Source organism: Carcharodon carcharias, chromosome 9 (assembly GCF_017639515.1).
Source record: "Carcharodon carcharias isolate sCarCar2 chromosome 9, sCarCar2.pri, whole genome shotgun sequence".
NCBI lineage: Eukaryota > Metazoa > Chordata > Chondrichthyes > Lamniformes > Lamnidae > Carcharodon > Carcharodon carcharias.
The window spans coordinates 14,898,497-14,915,108 of NC_054475.1; the positions used below are offsets into that span (position 1 = coordinate 14,898,497).

Here is a 16,612-nt window from a genome sequence, read left to right on the forward strand (position 1 = left end):
CCCTCCATCTTGTTGTATGACACTACCACCATGCTAAATGGAATAGATTTCAAACAGATCTAGCAACTCAAGACTGGGCATCCATAAGGCGCTGTGGGCCATCAGCAGCAGCAGAATTGTACTCGACCACAATTGTAACTTTATGGCCCGGCATATCCCCCTCTCTATCATTACCATCAAGCCAAGGGATCAACCCTGGTTTAATGAAGAGTACAGGAGGACATGCCAGGAGCAGCACCAGCCATTCCTAAAATGAGATGTCAACCTGATGAAGCGGCAACACTTGTGTGCTAAACAGCATAAGCAGCAAGTGATAGACAGAGCTAAGCGATCCCACAACCAGCAGATCAGATCTAAGCTCTGCAGTCCTGCCACATCCAGTCGTGAATGGTGGCGGGCAATTAGACAACTCATTGGAGGAGGAGGCTCCACAAATATCCCCATCCTCAATGATGGGGAACCCGGCACATCAATGCAAAAGATAAGCCTGAAGCATTTGCTACAATCTTCAGCCAGAAGCACCGAGTGGATGATCCATCTTGTCCTCCTCCGGAGGTCTCCAGCATCACAGATTCCAGTCTTCAGCCAATTCAATTCACTCCACATGATATCAAGAAATGGCTGAAGGCACTGGATACTGCAAAGGCTATGGGCCCCCACAGTATTCTGATAATAGTACTGAAGACTTGTGTTCCAGAGCTTGCTGCATCCCGAGCCAAGCTATTCCAGTATAGCTACAACACTGGCATCTACCCGGTTATGTGGAAAATTTCCCAGATATGTCCTGTACACAAAAAGCAGGACAAATTTAACCTGGCCAATTACCGCCTCATCAGTTGACTCTCCATCATCAGTAAAGTAATAGAAGGGGTCTTCAACAGTGCTACCAAGTGGCACTTGCTTAACAATAATCTGCTCACTAATGCCAAATTTCCACTAGGGCCACTCAGCTCCTGACCTCATTACAGCCTTGGTTCAAGCATGAACAAAAGAGCTGAAATCCTGGGGTAGGGTGAGGTGACTGCTCTTGACATCAGGGCAGCATTTACAGAGTGTGGTATCAAGGAGCCCCAGCAAAACTGGAGTCAATGGAAATCAGGGGAAACTCCCCACTGGTTGGAGTTATACCTAGCACAAAGGAAGATGGTTGTGGTTGTTGGAGGTCAGTCATCTCAGTTCCAGGACATCACTGCAAGAGTTCCCTAGGGTAGTGTCCTTGACCCAACCATCTTCAGCTGCTTCATCAATGACTTTCCTTCCAACATAAGGTCAGAAATGGGGATGTTCACTGATGAATGCACAATTTTCCGCACCATTCACGATTCCTCAGATACTGAAGCAGTCCAAGTTCAAATGCAGCAAGACCTCGACAATATCCAGGCTTGGGCTGACAAGTGGCAAGTAACATTCGCACCACACAAGTGCTAGGCAATGATCATCTCCAACAAGAGAGAATCTAACCATTGCCCCTTGACATTCAATGGCATTACCATTATTGAATCCCCCACTATCAACTCCTGGGGGGTTACCATTGAACAGAAACTGAACTCAGCTAGCCATATAAATACTGTGGCTACAAGAGCAGGTCAGAAGCTTGGAATCCTGCAGCGAGTAACTCACCTCCTGACTCCCCAAAGCCTGTCCTCCATCCACAAGGCACAAGTCAGGAGTGTGATGGAATACTCCCCACTTGCCTGGATGAGTGTAGCTCCCATAACACTCAAGAAGCTTGACACCATCCAGAACAAAGTAGCCCACTTGATTGGCACCTCTTCCACAAACATTCATCCCTCCACCACTGGCACACAGTGGCAGCAGTGTGCACCATCTACAAGATGCACTGCAAGGACTCACCAAGTTTCCTTAGACATCACCTACTAAACCCGTGACCTCTACCATCTAGAAGGACAAGGGCAGCAGATACATGGGAACATCATCACCTGGAAGTTCCTCTCCAAGCCCCTCACCATCCTGACTTCGAAATTCCTTTACTGTCGCTGGGTCATAATCCTGGAACTCTGTAACAGCACTGTGGGTGTACCTGTACCACATGGACTGCAGCGGTTCAAGAAGGCAGCTCACCTCCACATTCTCAATGGCAATTAGGGATAAGCAATAAATGCTGGCCTAGCCGGTGACACCCACATCCCGTGAGTGAATAGGAAAAAAGTTAACAATACCCTTTTAAATTATCAGCCTCCTTTTCCGACATCCTGTACTGGGTGAGCAGGTATTTCCCCTAATTAAAATCAATGTTTTCAGTTCCCGCTTCAAACTCACTTCCCTACCTAGCAAGTCCATCCCTCTCCCTGGCAACTGTTTGAGATTAAGCCAGTCTGATCACAACCATTGTGCCCCAGTTGATCCCTGGATGGCTTTTTTTACATCATATTTGCACCATTAGTAAGACCGCTTATTCCTACTTCCGTAACAAGTCGACTGTGCCCCTGTCTCAGCTCATCAGCTGCTGAAAGTTTCATTCATGCCATAGTCACCTCTAGGTTTGACTATTCCAATGCTTTTTGGATGGTCTCCAACATTTTACCTTCCATAAAACTTGAGCTTATCCAAAAGTTGCACCAAATCCCATTCGTCCCACAACCCCAGTCCTACATTGGCTCCTAGCCAAGCAAAGTTTTGATTTTAAAATTGTCATCCCCACCCTTCCCTACCTGTATAATCTCCCCCGGCCCCACAACCCTCTAAGATATCTGCACTCATCTAATTCTGGCCTCTTGGACATATCCGATTTTAATCACTCCATCAATGTTGGGATGTGGGCATCACTGGGCAGGACAGCATTTATTGCCAATCCCTAAGTGCCCTTGAGAAGCTTTGGAATTCACTCCCTACACCTCTCCACCTGTCTACCTCTTCTGCTCCTTTAAGACACTTCTTAAAAGCTGCCTTTTTGACCAAGCCCTTATCATTTAACCTAATATCTCTTTATTGACTCAGCGTCATACTTTGTTCTGTAACATTCCTGTGAGGGGCTTTTGGGTATATCATTATGTTAAAGACACTATAGAAATATAAGCTGTTGCTAAATCCTGGGGCAGGGTTCTACAGTTAGGGTCATAAATCTCAAAGCTACGTTATGGTCCTGAATGTTTGATTAAATTCCTTTCCCTCATTGTGCTCAACAAACCTGCAAACGTGTTAGATTCCCCAGTAAACATTTAGATTGGTATTGTGTTATCTCTCCTTTGCCTGCAGCCTCTGTGGACATGAGGCCTCTTATTGATATGCAATATCAAAAAAAAATGTGAGCTCTAATTATTATTTTACATGAGTGCCTTGGAATTGGAATCACAAAGGGCTGTGTATGTATCTGATCTGTAACACTGCACATTCGCAGTTTGGAAACTCTGAGAGTCCCATCAATCACAGACCATCCTTACAATCAACTAACAGTACTGGCTCCAGGGCAGTTATTTAACTCTATCATGCACAGCCTGCTCTGGAAACATTCTGAAAGCAAGAAAACATACTGGACTGAAAGGGTTAAATGATGAGGTTTCATAGACTAGGCTTGTATTCCCTTAAATATAGAATATTCAAAGCGTAATATAATTGAGGTGTTTAAGATGGAGGATGGATATAAAGGAACTGATTCCTCTGGTGGGAAGAGTCCAGAACGAGAGAGCATAACTTGAAAATCAGAGCCAGGCTGTATAAGGATGATGTCAGGAAGCATTTCTTCACACAAAGGTTAATGGAAATCTGGAACTCTTCCTCTCCCAAATCGCTGTCGAGACTGGGGGTCCCGTGGAGCTTTCAAAACCGAGATGGGTAGGTTTTGGTTGAGTAAGCATACTTGAGCCAAGATGAGTAAATGGATTTAAGGTGCAGAACCTCACTGCCTAGAATGGCCTAGAGCCATTCCTGAGACCTGACCCCGATGGCTTTTGCATTCTGCCTGCTTGTGCGATGGTGGCCAATTAACAGGCAGCTTGGGCATTCGCCATCTGATTTAGTATGGCGGGCATGCTCTGCAGGAGCGCCCGAGGCTGTGGGTGGCTGGCAGCTGCTGATGTACCAATAACGAGGGTGCCTCAAGGTGGAGGAACCCTCTGAAGACTTTTAAATGGAGCAAAAGATACTGTGCCCACAGCTGCCGTAGTGGAGGGGAAGTTTATCCTCAGGCTGACCTGTGGCTACAGTTCTGAGCCTCTGAACTCCACAGCTCTGATGGGAAAAGGGGGGACTGAAGAACCTTTCCAGCCTGCCACTGCCTCCATGTACCTGCTGGCCTTCAGCCTCAGCCGGGGGGACTGTCCACTCTCAGGAAGTTCCTGGCAACATCAATTTACCCCTACATGGGCAATTAATTGATTCTAATTGGCTGTTGATCTAACCCTGCACCCGGCAAGGGCACTCCGAAGCAGGATCGTGTCGGGGAGATGACAAGGGGTGCAACGTACTTTCGGAAATTACCCACCCTTCAAAGCCATCTCTCTGCAACTGATAAGATTCTGCCCAAGGTACGGATCAGCATGATTTAATTGAATAGAAGCAGGCTGAAGGGCTGAATGGCCTCCTCCTGTTCCGCTTTTCCTAAATTATGGCCTGGCTGTTTCTTCATTTTTAAATAAACAAAGTCTTTTCTCTAGCTGATTTCAGGAGGTTTCAGGGGCTACCAGCCCGACGCGTGGCTGTTTTTACATGAGTCTGGGTGCAGAATAGCAACAGGCTATTGGGCCACTGAACCCTCACATCCAAGCCCAATTTCATCTCCTCAGCTGATGTCCACATATGAGGACTTACCACAGGGGTCATTGGGTCACAGTCTGGAGCAGGAACCCTGGCCAATATCTGATGTATGAGCTGAGGGACACTGAGGCCAACTAGGATCATTGAATCAAACCCTCTCCATGCCTTTCTAGCCTCAGTATTGTTCAGGTTTTTCCGTGTTTTGTAATATAACCTTCTCAATGTAGTAGAGGAGTGACAGGTTAAATAGGAATTGAACAGACTACAGCGTGACTCTGAAAAAGTATTAAGTGGTAGTTCAGTGGGTTGGGCTGTGGGTTCAAGTTCCATTCCAGGGAGTCATACGGACTCGCAACGTTAACTGTGTTCCTCTCCGCAGATGCTGTCAGACCTGCTGAGTTTTTCCAGGTATTTTTGTTTTTGTTTTGGATTTCCAGCGTCCGCAGTTTTTGTGCTTTTATTCCATTCCAGAGACCTGAGTACTCAAATCAAGACTGACAATTCCAGTGCAGTACTGAGTGAGTGCTGCACTGTCAGAGGATCAGTACCAAGTGAGCACTGCACCATCAGAGGGTCAGTACTGAGGGAGTACTGCACTGTCAGAGGGTCAGTGCCGAGGGAGCACTGCACCGTCAGGGGGTCAGTACTGAGGGAGCGCTGCACTGTCAGAGGGTCAGTACCGAGGGAGCACTGCACTGTCAGAGGGTCAGTACTGAGTGCGTGCTGCACTGTCAGAGGGTCAGTACTGAGGGAGCGCTGCACTGTCAGAGGGTCAGTACTGAGTGCGTGCTGCACTGTCAGAGGGTCAGTACTGAGGGAGCACTGCACTGTCAGAGGGTCAGTACTGAGGGAGCGCTGCACTGTCAGAGGGTCAGTACTGAAGGAGTGCTGCACTGGCAGAAGTCTCGCATCTTGGATGTTATTTTAAACTGAAGCCCCATCTTCCCTCTCAGGTGGACATAAAAGATTCCACGTGCTATTTCAAAGAAGTACAGGGGAGTTCTACCTGGAGTCTGGGCCAGTATTTTAGCCCTCAAACAGTATCACTTAGACAGATTATCTGGGGCTTTATCACATTGCCATTTGTGGGAGCTTGCTGTGGGCAAATTGGTGCTGCACCTCCAATATTACAAAAATGACTACACTTCAGAGAAATACTTCATTGGCTGTATGCTGCTGACTCCATTCAGCCTTACTGGATTGGGGCCTGGTCTGAATCCTGATACAGGAGCCTATTGCTATTCTGCACCAATACAGCAGCAACACTCTCCTGGCATGGGATGAAGGTGTGCACAACACTTTTCCTATTGGCCATTTAGCTGCCAACAAATATCTCGGTTTAGGATTTCTTTAAAACAGAGCAAATATTCCTTCATTTTTAGAGTAGAAAAATGCAATGCCCATCTTCATGGCCCTTTAAAAAAAAACTATTGAAGATTAAAACCTCCTGGGATGGGGGATTTGTAGAAGAGAACTCTTGCAGCTACAACACTTACCTTCTTCAGTATTTGATATATTTTCAATTCTCCTCCTTACAACAAAACAAGGGAGAAAGATCTTTATTCACAGGATGTGAGCATCACTGTCAAGGCCAGAATTTGTTACTCACCCCTAACTGCCCTTCAGAAGATGGTGGTGAGCCACCTTCTTTTCTGCAGGGACCTTGCTGCAGTCCATGTGGTGTAGGTACACCCACAGTGCTGTTAGGAAGGGAGTTCCAGGATTTTGACCCAGCGACAGTGAAGGAATGGTGATATATTTCCAAGTCAGGATGGTGTGTGGCTTGGAGGGGAGCTTGGTGGTGTTCCCCATGCATTTGCTGCCCTTGTCCTTCTAGGTGAAAGCGGTCTGGAAGTTGCTGCGGACGTTTCTTTGGTGATTTGCTGCCGTGCATCTTGTAGATGGTACACACTCCTGCCATTATGTGCTAGTGGTAGAGGGAGTGAATGAGTGGTGGATAGGGTGCATTTATATAGCACCTTTCACATCCTTAGGCCATCCAAAGCACTTCATCACAAATGGATTGTTGTTGAAATGTAGTTAATGCTACATAGGCAAAATAAGGGAATGTTTGGTTCATCAACACTTAAGTTACAAGCTCAAGTCCTGCTGCACTTTCAGTATAATTATTTCTTCTTACATGTCATGAGCAGTATTTGAAATGCAACTTTCCTCTTGATTACATTTCAAATTTTGTCGCATTGCATGAATGCATAATATCCTGTTCAATTATTGCATAGTATCCTATCTAATTTTTCAAGAAACTATGAATGAGATCTTGTGAGTATTTTCATTTCCATTCATGCCTTGTCCAAACTTCCAAGGGCTCCTGGTCAGCTGAATCCGGGTTTCATTATGCTCAGACCTAAGTGAACATATAAAGGGTCAAACTTTCCAAGGTGAGACTGGCTTCTGGGTGCCTGTGACTCAGTGGCTATCTCTCTTCCCTCTGATTCAAAAGATTGTGAGTCCAAGTTCCTCTCCAGAGACCTGAGCAACAAATCTCCACTCACACTCTCAGTGCAACACTGAGGAAGTAGCTGCACTGTCGCAGGTGTCCCCTTTTGGATGTAACTTTAAACTGAAGCACTGTTTTCCTTTAGAAGTAAAAGATTCCATTCCTGCTTTTTGAAGAAGGTCAGCAAAATTCCCAGCAAATGTTTATCCCTCAACCAGCATTACTGAAATATATTGCTTGTTTATTTATTTCAGGGTTTCTTTTTGTGGCGTCTTGCTGTTCACAGATTGGTTCTCATGTTTCCTACATTAGAACAGTGGCTGCACTGCAATAAATACTTCATTGCTGTACAGTGCTTTGGGACCTTCATTAAAGGTGCTACAGAAATGGAATTCCTTCTTCACCACATTATTGCCAAGGAGTCATTTCTGCAACAACACTTGGTCTGCTCGTTTGGCTTCTCCCATTTTGATGTTGCTTCAATGTTTTTCACTGAGACCTTGACCCTTTAATTCAACATCGCGCATGTCGTTGTCAAACAGGACAAGGCAGAGCTGCAAACCTTTGAATATGAGCAGAAGGTGGTGAAAGCGGTTACTGGGCACAGCAGAAGAATAGAACTGTCAAATATAATAGTTTGTTAAAATGATATAGGGTCAGGGGAGTGAAACTATATTGGAATTAATGAGGCGTTTAAGGAATTTTACAACACATTATGCATCCCGGGATGTAAATCAAATGGAACAGATTTTAATAAGTCTTACCAGGTTAACCTTGGCAAAGTACACCCTCATCAGGAGTCCCACTGCAATCTGACTAAAACCTCAAATGGAACAAGCATATCTAAATCATGCAGCAGAGGTCACAGACACATTTACGATAGGCAAGGTTTTTGTGTAGGATGAATGTTGCTCAGTTTTATACAATATTCCAGATGGTCTCTTGCATTAGTGAAATTGTTTCATTGTTTGATTCCCTTCTAACTGAGATGTTCAAATTCATCGCTTGTCCCCAGTGTTCTTCCCCTTCAGTGTTAGGTCATCTCAATTTAGTTGGGTCAGTGGGGGACAGTTCCCATAGGCTTCAGAGACCCTGTGAAGCACATGGGGAGAAAAAAGTCAGACAAGGTTTCTGCTGAAAATTGCTTTTGCGCAAATTTCAGGTGATTAGAGAATCAGGCTTGATTGTCATGCTACCCATGGCACCCATGGGTATTACTCCTGTCTCCAAAGGTTGTGCGTTCGACCCACTCCAGGCTTGAGCACATAAACCAGCGTCACACTCCAGTGCCGTTACTAAGGGAGTGCCGGAGGTGCCATCTTTCAGGGGAGATCCCATCTGCCTCTGCAAGTATACGTGAAAGATCTCAACATGGCACTATTTCAAACAGGATCAGCAGAGTTATCCCCATTGTCCTAAGCAAGATTTATTCCTTAACCAACATCACAAAAATCAGGTAATCTGGCCATTATCATATTGCCCTTTGTGGGATCCTGTGCTCAAATTCACCTTTGAAATGGAGCAGTCAAATGAGATCCCTTTCCTCAACATACCAGCTGAGAAATCTACCAATGGGTTCTCTACTATTGTCTACCACAAGCCTGCCTTCACTGGTCAATACAGTCGTTGGGATTCCTATGGTTCCATGTGCTATAAGATTGGCCTTATTGGCAACCTTGTAAATAGGGCCCAAGCCATTTGCTCACCATGCAAGCTTGATGCTGAAATAAGGCACATCACAGGCATCCCATGGGGTAATGGTTACCCTGATCAGATAATTTTGCGCTATATATCACACAAATTCATGAACAGGTCTAAGGCCACAGCTTTTGGCCCTGAAAGGTGCCCAATCTACCTCAGGTTACCCTGGAAGGGCAAAGTATCTCAAAAATTTGAGCAACAGGTGGAACTAGCTGTTTCACGCTGTTACTGTGCAATAGCAACTGGAGTGGTATTTGCCACTAACAGGATGCTGCCATCAAGCCAAAAGGACGTTCTGCCTATCACACAAATGAGTAAAGTGGTGTATGAATTTCAGTATTGGTGTGATGCCAGGCATGTAGGCTGTATGTCCCAAAGATTGGCTAATCGTATCAAATGACATGTTTCTTCAGCTGTTTGCAACAGGCAACGTACTGATCGTACCCAACCAGCTGTGCTTACAAAATTCAAAACTTAGTGTCCAACATTAGATGTGATTCCGTGATTGGACAGCACTTGCTAAACAACTCTGATTGTGCTAAGAATTACACTAACAACCAATTTAGAATTATCAGTTGGGCTTGCAGCGTGGCTTACTTACACATGCTAGAAGCTATATATATTCACACTCAGGGCCCTGTCCTTTTCAGGCAGAAGGAGCATGTCCAAGCATTGTGCCTTTTTCACCTAAACAAAAGCTTGGGGGCAGCCATTCCCTGGTTCATTTCCCATTCTTGACTAATCAGAATCAACCCATGGCAATGCCTTGCCCAATCAGAATCGGCTGGCCTGGTTTGAATTTAAACAAAAAGCTTGGCAGTTAACTGTTCCCTGGTGCTTTCTCCATGGCAACACTTCTACCAATCAGAGTCCAGTTGTCAACCAATCAGAACACTCTTCTCATGCAGTATAATTTGTTGTTCCCTTTACAATTCTTGCGAATCTGTCTTGATGAGTACAAGATGAAAAGCTTTGACAGTGTGTCTCTTTTTCCAGCAATACTCAAGTTCTGTATTACCAAATCACTACTATCTAGATTCTTTAGGCATCCAAATAAAACAGTAATCATGTCACCCCTCACCTTTCTGTTTTCCAGTGAGCGGATGCCAGACTTACATAATCCAATCCCACCATCCCCTCAACCATTCTGGTTGGTCTCTTCTACATCCTATAGATACCTGCAGTACCCTCACTGTACTGCCACAGAACTGTACACAGTATTCATAGTAGCATGATTACCGATAATGACACTCCACATATAGTGAATTTGTGTGCTGCTGATTAGGATTTTATCATCAACATATTTCCTCAAAGCTGAAGTCTGGCTTCCAGAAATTAAAATGCAGTATATATGCAGTATATAGCAGTGCATTAGGTAAATGCTGTAATATTGTAATATTAAAATTGGCAGGTAGCGTTGTGTGTAAGGGGGGTGGGGGGGTTGGGGGGGGGAGGCGGTGGGTGGTGGTGGTGGGGAGGGGATCAACATTCCTTCATTCTGCATGCTGTTTCCCAATCTTCACATGTGTCGCATGCCAACTGGTCTTCACTCCCCCATCTGATGGTGTGCAGGAGTGCTGCCGATATATGGTATATGGGATTTCACCCAAGTGACAATGGTGAGACGCTTCTCTCATTGTTAGGTTACCACTGCACCATTTTCCTGTTTTCTCTCCACCACATGGATTTTCAGGATCGTCAGTCTGTTGATGCCTCAATCTGTGCAGGTCCATTACTACCAGAAATGGGTTTCTCAAAGGGAATTTCCCCAATTTATAGAGAAAGAGGGGCAGGAACGGCATAAAAGTTTGCCAGGCAGGACAAGTTGTACCAATGGCCTGACCTCCCACTGGTCCCCACACGCCCATCTCCAGACCGTGTTTCAACTTTAAAGTTAACCGGAAAATACTCCACTTGGTGCTGGGAGGAAGGAGTATCACTCTTCAACAATATCTTCCAAACCCACAACTTTTACCATCTGGAAGGTCAATCACAGTAGGCGATAAGTTCCACCTCCAAGCCACTCACCATCCTGACTTGGAAGTATATCACCGTTCCTTCACTGTCGCTGGGTCAAAATCCTGGAACTCCCTCCCTAGCAGCACGGCGGGTGTACCCACTCCACAGGGATTACAGCGGTTCAAGAAGACGGCTCACCACCACCTTCTCAAGGGCATTTAGGGTTGGGCAATAAATGCTGGCCTAGCTAGCAGTGTCCACTTCTCATGAACAAAACAAAGGGGTGTGTGCCTGTGGCCCTGACTTGGATTCTGCCATGGTCACTAAGTGTCAGTCTCATACTTTCCTCTCACCCCAGTGTCAGGTCAGCTGGTCACAGTCTGTGGCAGGAAGTGGAGGTCAGTCTGCCATTCAATTCGTGCAAAGCAGAAAATCCCTGACTAGAAACAATAATGGAGGATTGAAATGGATTTCAACTGCTTTTTGCAATCTGATAGTGTGACCCAAGTGAGGCCCCAGTTATTATCCCTACTAGAGAGGCTGTGAAGTGGCAGATTTTGTTGGTCACCTTCTAGCTTCTGTTAGGTTTGCAGAGTTTTGGTGTTAAATGTGCTTAACGCTTTCCGTGCCTGAGCTTTGAGTGAGAAAAAGTTCAAAGATCTCTGTTCTGACATCAAAGAAGGGACTTGTGTATAACTTAACGGTAACATCTTGATCTGTAGCTCTATGTTTGCCTCAGTCTCCATACCTGAAGGGGTCAGAGGGGCGTATTCTGTAATTGAGCACCTTCCCACACAACCTCCATCAGAAATGTTGCTCAGAAACTACAGAAAAGGTCTCCGGGACTTGGACTCTCGCCCTTTGTTGGTTATTTTGCAGATTAGAAATTGCGGATGTCTCCTTAGGTTGTAAAATCCTACTTCTTTGACCAAGATTTTAATCATAGAATCACAAAATTGTTACAGCGCAGAAGGAGGCCATTTGACCTGTCTTCCCTGGCTCCCCATATGAGAAATTCACTTAGTGCCATTCTCCTGCCTTCTCCCGGTAACCCTGCACATTCTTCTGTTTCAGATAACAGTCTGTCTCCAGCACAATATCAGACAGTGCATCCCAGATCTATTCCAATACCTTGGTCTTTAGCCTTATCACAATTGTTTTTTTTCTGAAAGCGCTCCTCTAAAGTGCCTTGTGATGCTTTGCTACATTGAATGTGCCATATTAATGAAAATATTTTGTTATTGTACTTTTAGCATGTGTTTGTGTCTTTTTGCTTCTCTGTATTAATTAGTCTGTAAATAAAACTGATTCAATAATTTAGCCTGAGCTGATTAGTTTCATTCTGATGCTATTCCCTACCTTTTTCGAAGGATAAGTGAGCAATAATAGATGTGTCACATGATTCCCAAAAACCATATATTGGGAATAGGGCGTTCATTGTTCATCCTGTGCATGCTAACTCATATGTGCTGTTTGCCAATGACTGTGCTTTTGTGTCACACTGTGAGTAAGGTCTTCAAAGGTTCATGGACTGTTTTTCAAAAATGGCTGATGATTATGGGCTAACCATCAGCATAAGGAAGACAGAGGTATCCCACCAACCTCCACCAAATTCTGACCACACCACACCTACTCTAACTTTCAATGACACAACCCTGAAGGCTGTAGGTAACTTCATCTATCTTAGGAGCACAATCTCCAGAAATGCCTGTATTGACAGTGAGGTTGCAAATAGAATTGCCACAACAAGCTCAGCATTTGCCCTTTTATGCAAGAGAATGTGGAGGAAGAAAGGTATCAAACTTATAACAAAATTTGTTGCGTATAAAGCTGTGTTAATACTTACCATTATCAATATGCCTGTGAGACGTGGACTGCCTACTCCAGACATAGTTGGACAGGTTCCACGTGAAATGCATTTGGAACATCGTGCACATCAAAAAGGAGGACTAAATGCCTAACCTTGAGGTACTTCAAAAAGCAGAAATATCTGGAATCAAAGCACTCATCATTAGGGCCCAGCTCAGATGCAGTGGACATGTAATATGTATGACTAATATGATGATAAAACCCCTATTCATAACTTAAAATTGGACACTGCCTGTGAAGTAGGATGAGATTAATGTTCAAGGACTCCTTGAAGGTGAATCTCAGTAAATGTGCCATTGTCCACCACAGACTGGGAATAAAATGCACAAGAAAGAACTACCTGGGGAGCAATGTCAAGTAATGGCCTTGTTTCCTACAAACAGCAAAGAATACAGGCAGCTAAGGACAAAGGGCAAGCTAGAAAGACCGAGCAGTCCCAACAAAACTGGGCAATTCATCCTTGCGCACACTGTGGAAAGCCATGGAGGTCTTCATTCGGGCTTCACAGCCACTGCAGGATGCACACCAGATGACTCCATGCATGTAAGAAACAACCATCTTCAATAACAAATGAAAACCAATGACGAGAACCCATATATGACAAATATAAGGATTGCATTTTAGCTCTTAGGACTCTATGTTACTTAAGGGAATTTACATTTTAGCTGTGAACAAGAGTGTTGAGAGAGAGTGTTGAGGAAACAACACCACCAGGTGGTTTAAAGCCCCAAAAATCGTTAAATGTTTGAAACAGCCATAAGACCTTGATGAGGAATGAAACAGTAACATCATGCAGTTAAATTGTGCCTTTCACATCAGACATCCCAAAGCATTTTACAGAAGTGCTTTTGAAGTGTAGCACTGTTTTAATGTAGAGAAAGCGGCAGCCAATTTGTGCACAGCAAGCCCTCAGAACAGCAATGCAATATTGACCAGATGATCTATTTTAGTGACGTTGATTGAGCAATAAATATTGTCCAAGATACCGGAGAGAACTCCCCTGTTCTTCTTCAAAATAGTGCCATGGGACATTTCACTAGAGAGTGTTCACCAGACAGGGCAGCTTAAGGTAGGAATTCAAGAGCTTAGGCCCAGGTCTGCCAATGGTAGTGCAGAGGAAATCAGGGAAGGGCAAGGGGCCACATTTGGAGGAATGCTAAGTTTTGGAAGGGTTGTAGCATTGAAGGAGCTTACCGGGATAGGGGAGGGGATTATTTGAAAACATGAATGAGTGTTGAATATTAATATAACAGTGGTTTGGAAATCATGACTGCAGAGTGATACTCAGGTGCTCAGTCAATCATTAGTTAACAGTGAAGCAAGGCATCGATGAAGCTCAGTTACTGCCCCTGGGGTTGGACAAGGTTTGGTTTAATAATCACTTTCACTGTGCATTGAGACATTAGCCTAGAGCCCACAGCGGATGTGATTAGCAGAGGAACTTCTAATGCGTCTGCATAACAGACCTCAGGATGTTGTTCCAAAACAAACAGATTGGCCAGAAATCAGAAGAATCTCATACAAAGGTATCTGTCAGCTGAGATTACCAAACAGTTTACAATTCATTTAGAAATTATTCACATTGTGGCAGAGGGAAAGATTAGTGACGTCGCTGTTTTCCCTGATGGGAGGGAGAGTTCCCCCTGGTGTCCTGGGCAAATATTTGTCCTTCAACCAACACCAGTAAAAAAGACATCAGTAAAATAAATAGATTATCTAGTCGTTATCACATTGTTGATTCTCGGAGATTGCTATTGCGCAGCTACTTGAGATCATGCAAGGCGCTATAGACATTCAGTTCTAAAATGCACAGTGAAAAGTAATAATTCAGCCGTGTTGTCCCACTGGATGAGCAGCGTATTCCAGGCATCCTGCCTGTGCCGGGAGCACGTCAGAGAACCATCATGGCAGTGGTGTTGACCTGTCTCTAACTCAATGTGGCTCCCAACTGAAAGAATGGGAGTCTTCGTTTATTCTGACAGCACCATTTCTTTTCATGGCAGCATGTGTTTGATGTCTTATTTTAAAATTCTCATCTTTGTTTTCAAATACTTCCATGGTCTCAGCCCCTCCTTATCTCTGAAACCTCCTCCCATCCTACAACCTGTTAGAATCTCTGCAATAAACCAATTCTGGTCTCTTGAGCATCCCCGATTTTAATTGCTCTAATATTAGTGTCCATACCTTCAGCTGACTGGGGCTCTCAGCTCTGGAATTCCCTACCTGAACCTCTCCGCTCCTGTCTGCTCCTTTAAATTGCTCCTTAAAATCTATCACTTTGACCGAGCTTTTGTTAATGTGACCTAGATGTCAAATGTGGTTCGGTGTCAAATGTTGTTTGATAATCACTCCTGTGAATTGTCTTGGAATGTTTTATTGCTTTAAAGGTGCTAATTAAATGCAAGTTGTTGTTATATCATACGAACATATGAAATAGGAGCAGGAGTAGGCCATTCGGCCCCTCGAGCCTTCTCCACCATTCAATAAGTTCATGGCCGATCTGTTTGTATTTCGAGTTCCACCTTCCCATCTACCCCCAATAAGCTTTGATTCTTTTGCCTAACAAGAATCTATCTACCGCTGCCTTAAAAATATTCAATGACCCCGCCTCCACCACCTTCTGAGGCAGAGAATTCCAAAGTCACACAATCCTCTGAGAGAAAAAAATTCTTCTCATCTCTGTCCTAAAAGGGCGACTCCTCATTTTAAAACAGTGCCCCCTAGTCCTGGACTCACCCACAAGAGGAAACGTCCTTTCCAGAAACGTCCACCTTGTCAAGACCGTGCAGGATCTTAAATATTTCAATCAAGTCACCCCTCACTCTTCTAAACTCCAGTGGAAACAAGCCCAGTCTGTCCAACCTACCCTCATAAGACAGCCCACTCATTCCAGGCATCAATCTACTAAACCTCCCCTGAACCACCTCCAATGCATTTACATCCTTCCTTAAATAAGGAGATCAAAACTGCACACAGTATTTGAGATGCAGCCTCACCAATGCCCTGTATAACTGAAGCATAACATCCTTACTTTTATTTTCATATCTTGTTGTACTAAAGGATATAATTCTATTAGCCTTCTTAATTACTTGCTGTACCTGCATACTGACTTTTTGTGACTCATGCACAAGAAAACCTAGATCCCTCTGCACCTCGGAATTCTGCAGTCATTCTCTGTTTAAGTAATACTCTGCACTTTTATTCCTCCTGCCAAAGTGAACAACTTCATACTTTCCCACATTAAACTCCATCTGCCAGATTTTTGCCCACTCACTTAGCCTATCTAAATCCATCTGCAAACTCCTTAGGTCTGAACAACATACTTGCTTATCTATCTTTGTATCATCTGTAAATTTAGCAACCATGCCTTCACTCCCCTCATCTAACTTGTAAAAAGTTAAGGCCCCAGCACAGTTCCCTGCAGGATTCTACTTGCCACAGCCTTCCATTCAGACCTTTTTCTGCATACTCTCTTTTTTTGCCAGCCAGCCAATCTTCTATCCAGGTTAATATGTTACTCCCAACACCATGAGTTTTTATGTTCCGCAATAGCCTTTGATGTAGCACCTTATCAAATTATTTCTCGAAATCCAAAGTACAGCACATCTGCGGGCTCCTTTCTATCCTTAGCACATGTTCCTTCTTCAAAGAACTCTAATAAATCGGTTAAATGCGATTTCCCTTTCATAAAACTGTGCTGGCTGTTAGTGATTACCTTGAGTTTTTCTAAGTGCCCGGCCATACCCTCTTTAATAATCGATTCTAACACCATTCCCAAGGCAGACGTCAAGCTAACTGGCCTATAGTTTCCTGCTGCCTGCCTCCCTCCCTTCTTGAATAGTGGGGTTATATTTGCTACTTTGAATTCTGATGGGACCTTTCCAAAATCCAGCGGATTTTGGAAAATTAACA

The 16,612-nt window shown here is 44.3% G+C and overlaps 1 protein-coding gene across 1 annotated transcript in view; it reads left to right on the plus strand.

Annotated features, from left to right (window-relative positions):
• The window catches only part of LOC121282373 (chemokine-like protein TAFA-2), a 38,667-nt gene extending 23,660 nt beyond the window's left edge, over positions 1-15,007 (plus strand). The window contains exons 4-5 of the mRNA XM_041196091.1: positions 13,010-13,243; positions 14,876-15,007. Of these exons, the coding sequence (XP_041052025.1) occupies positions 13,010-13,243; positions 14,876-15,007 (366 nt within the window). The remainder of the gene's footprint in view (positions 1-13,009; positions 13,244-14,875) is intronic.
• Positions 15,008-16,612: the final 1,605 nt, after the last annotated feature.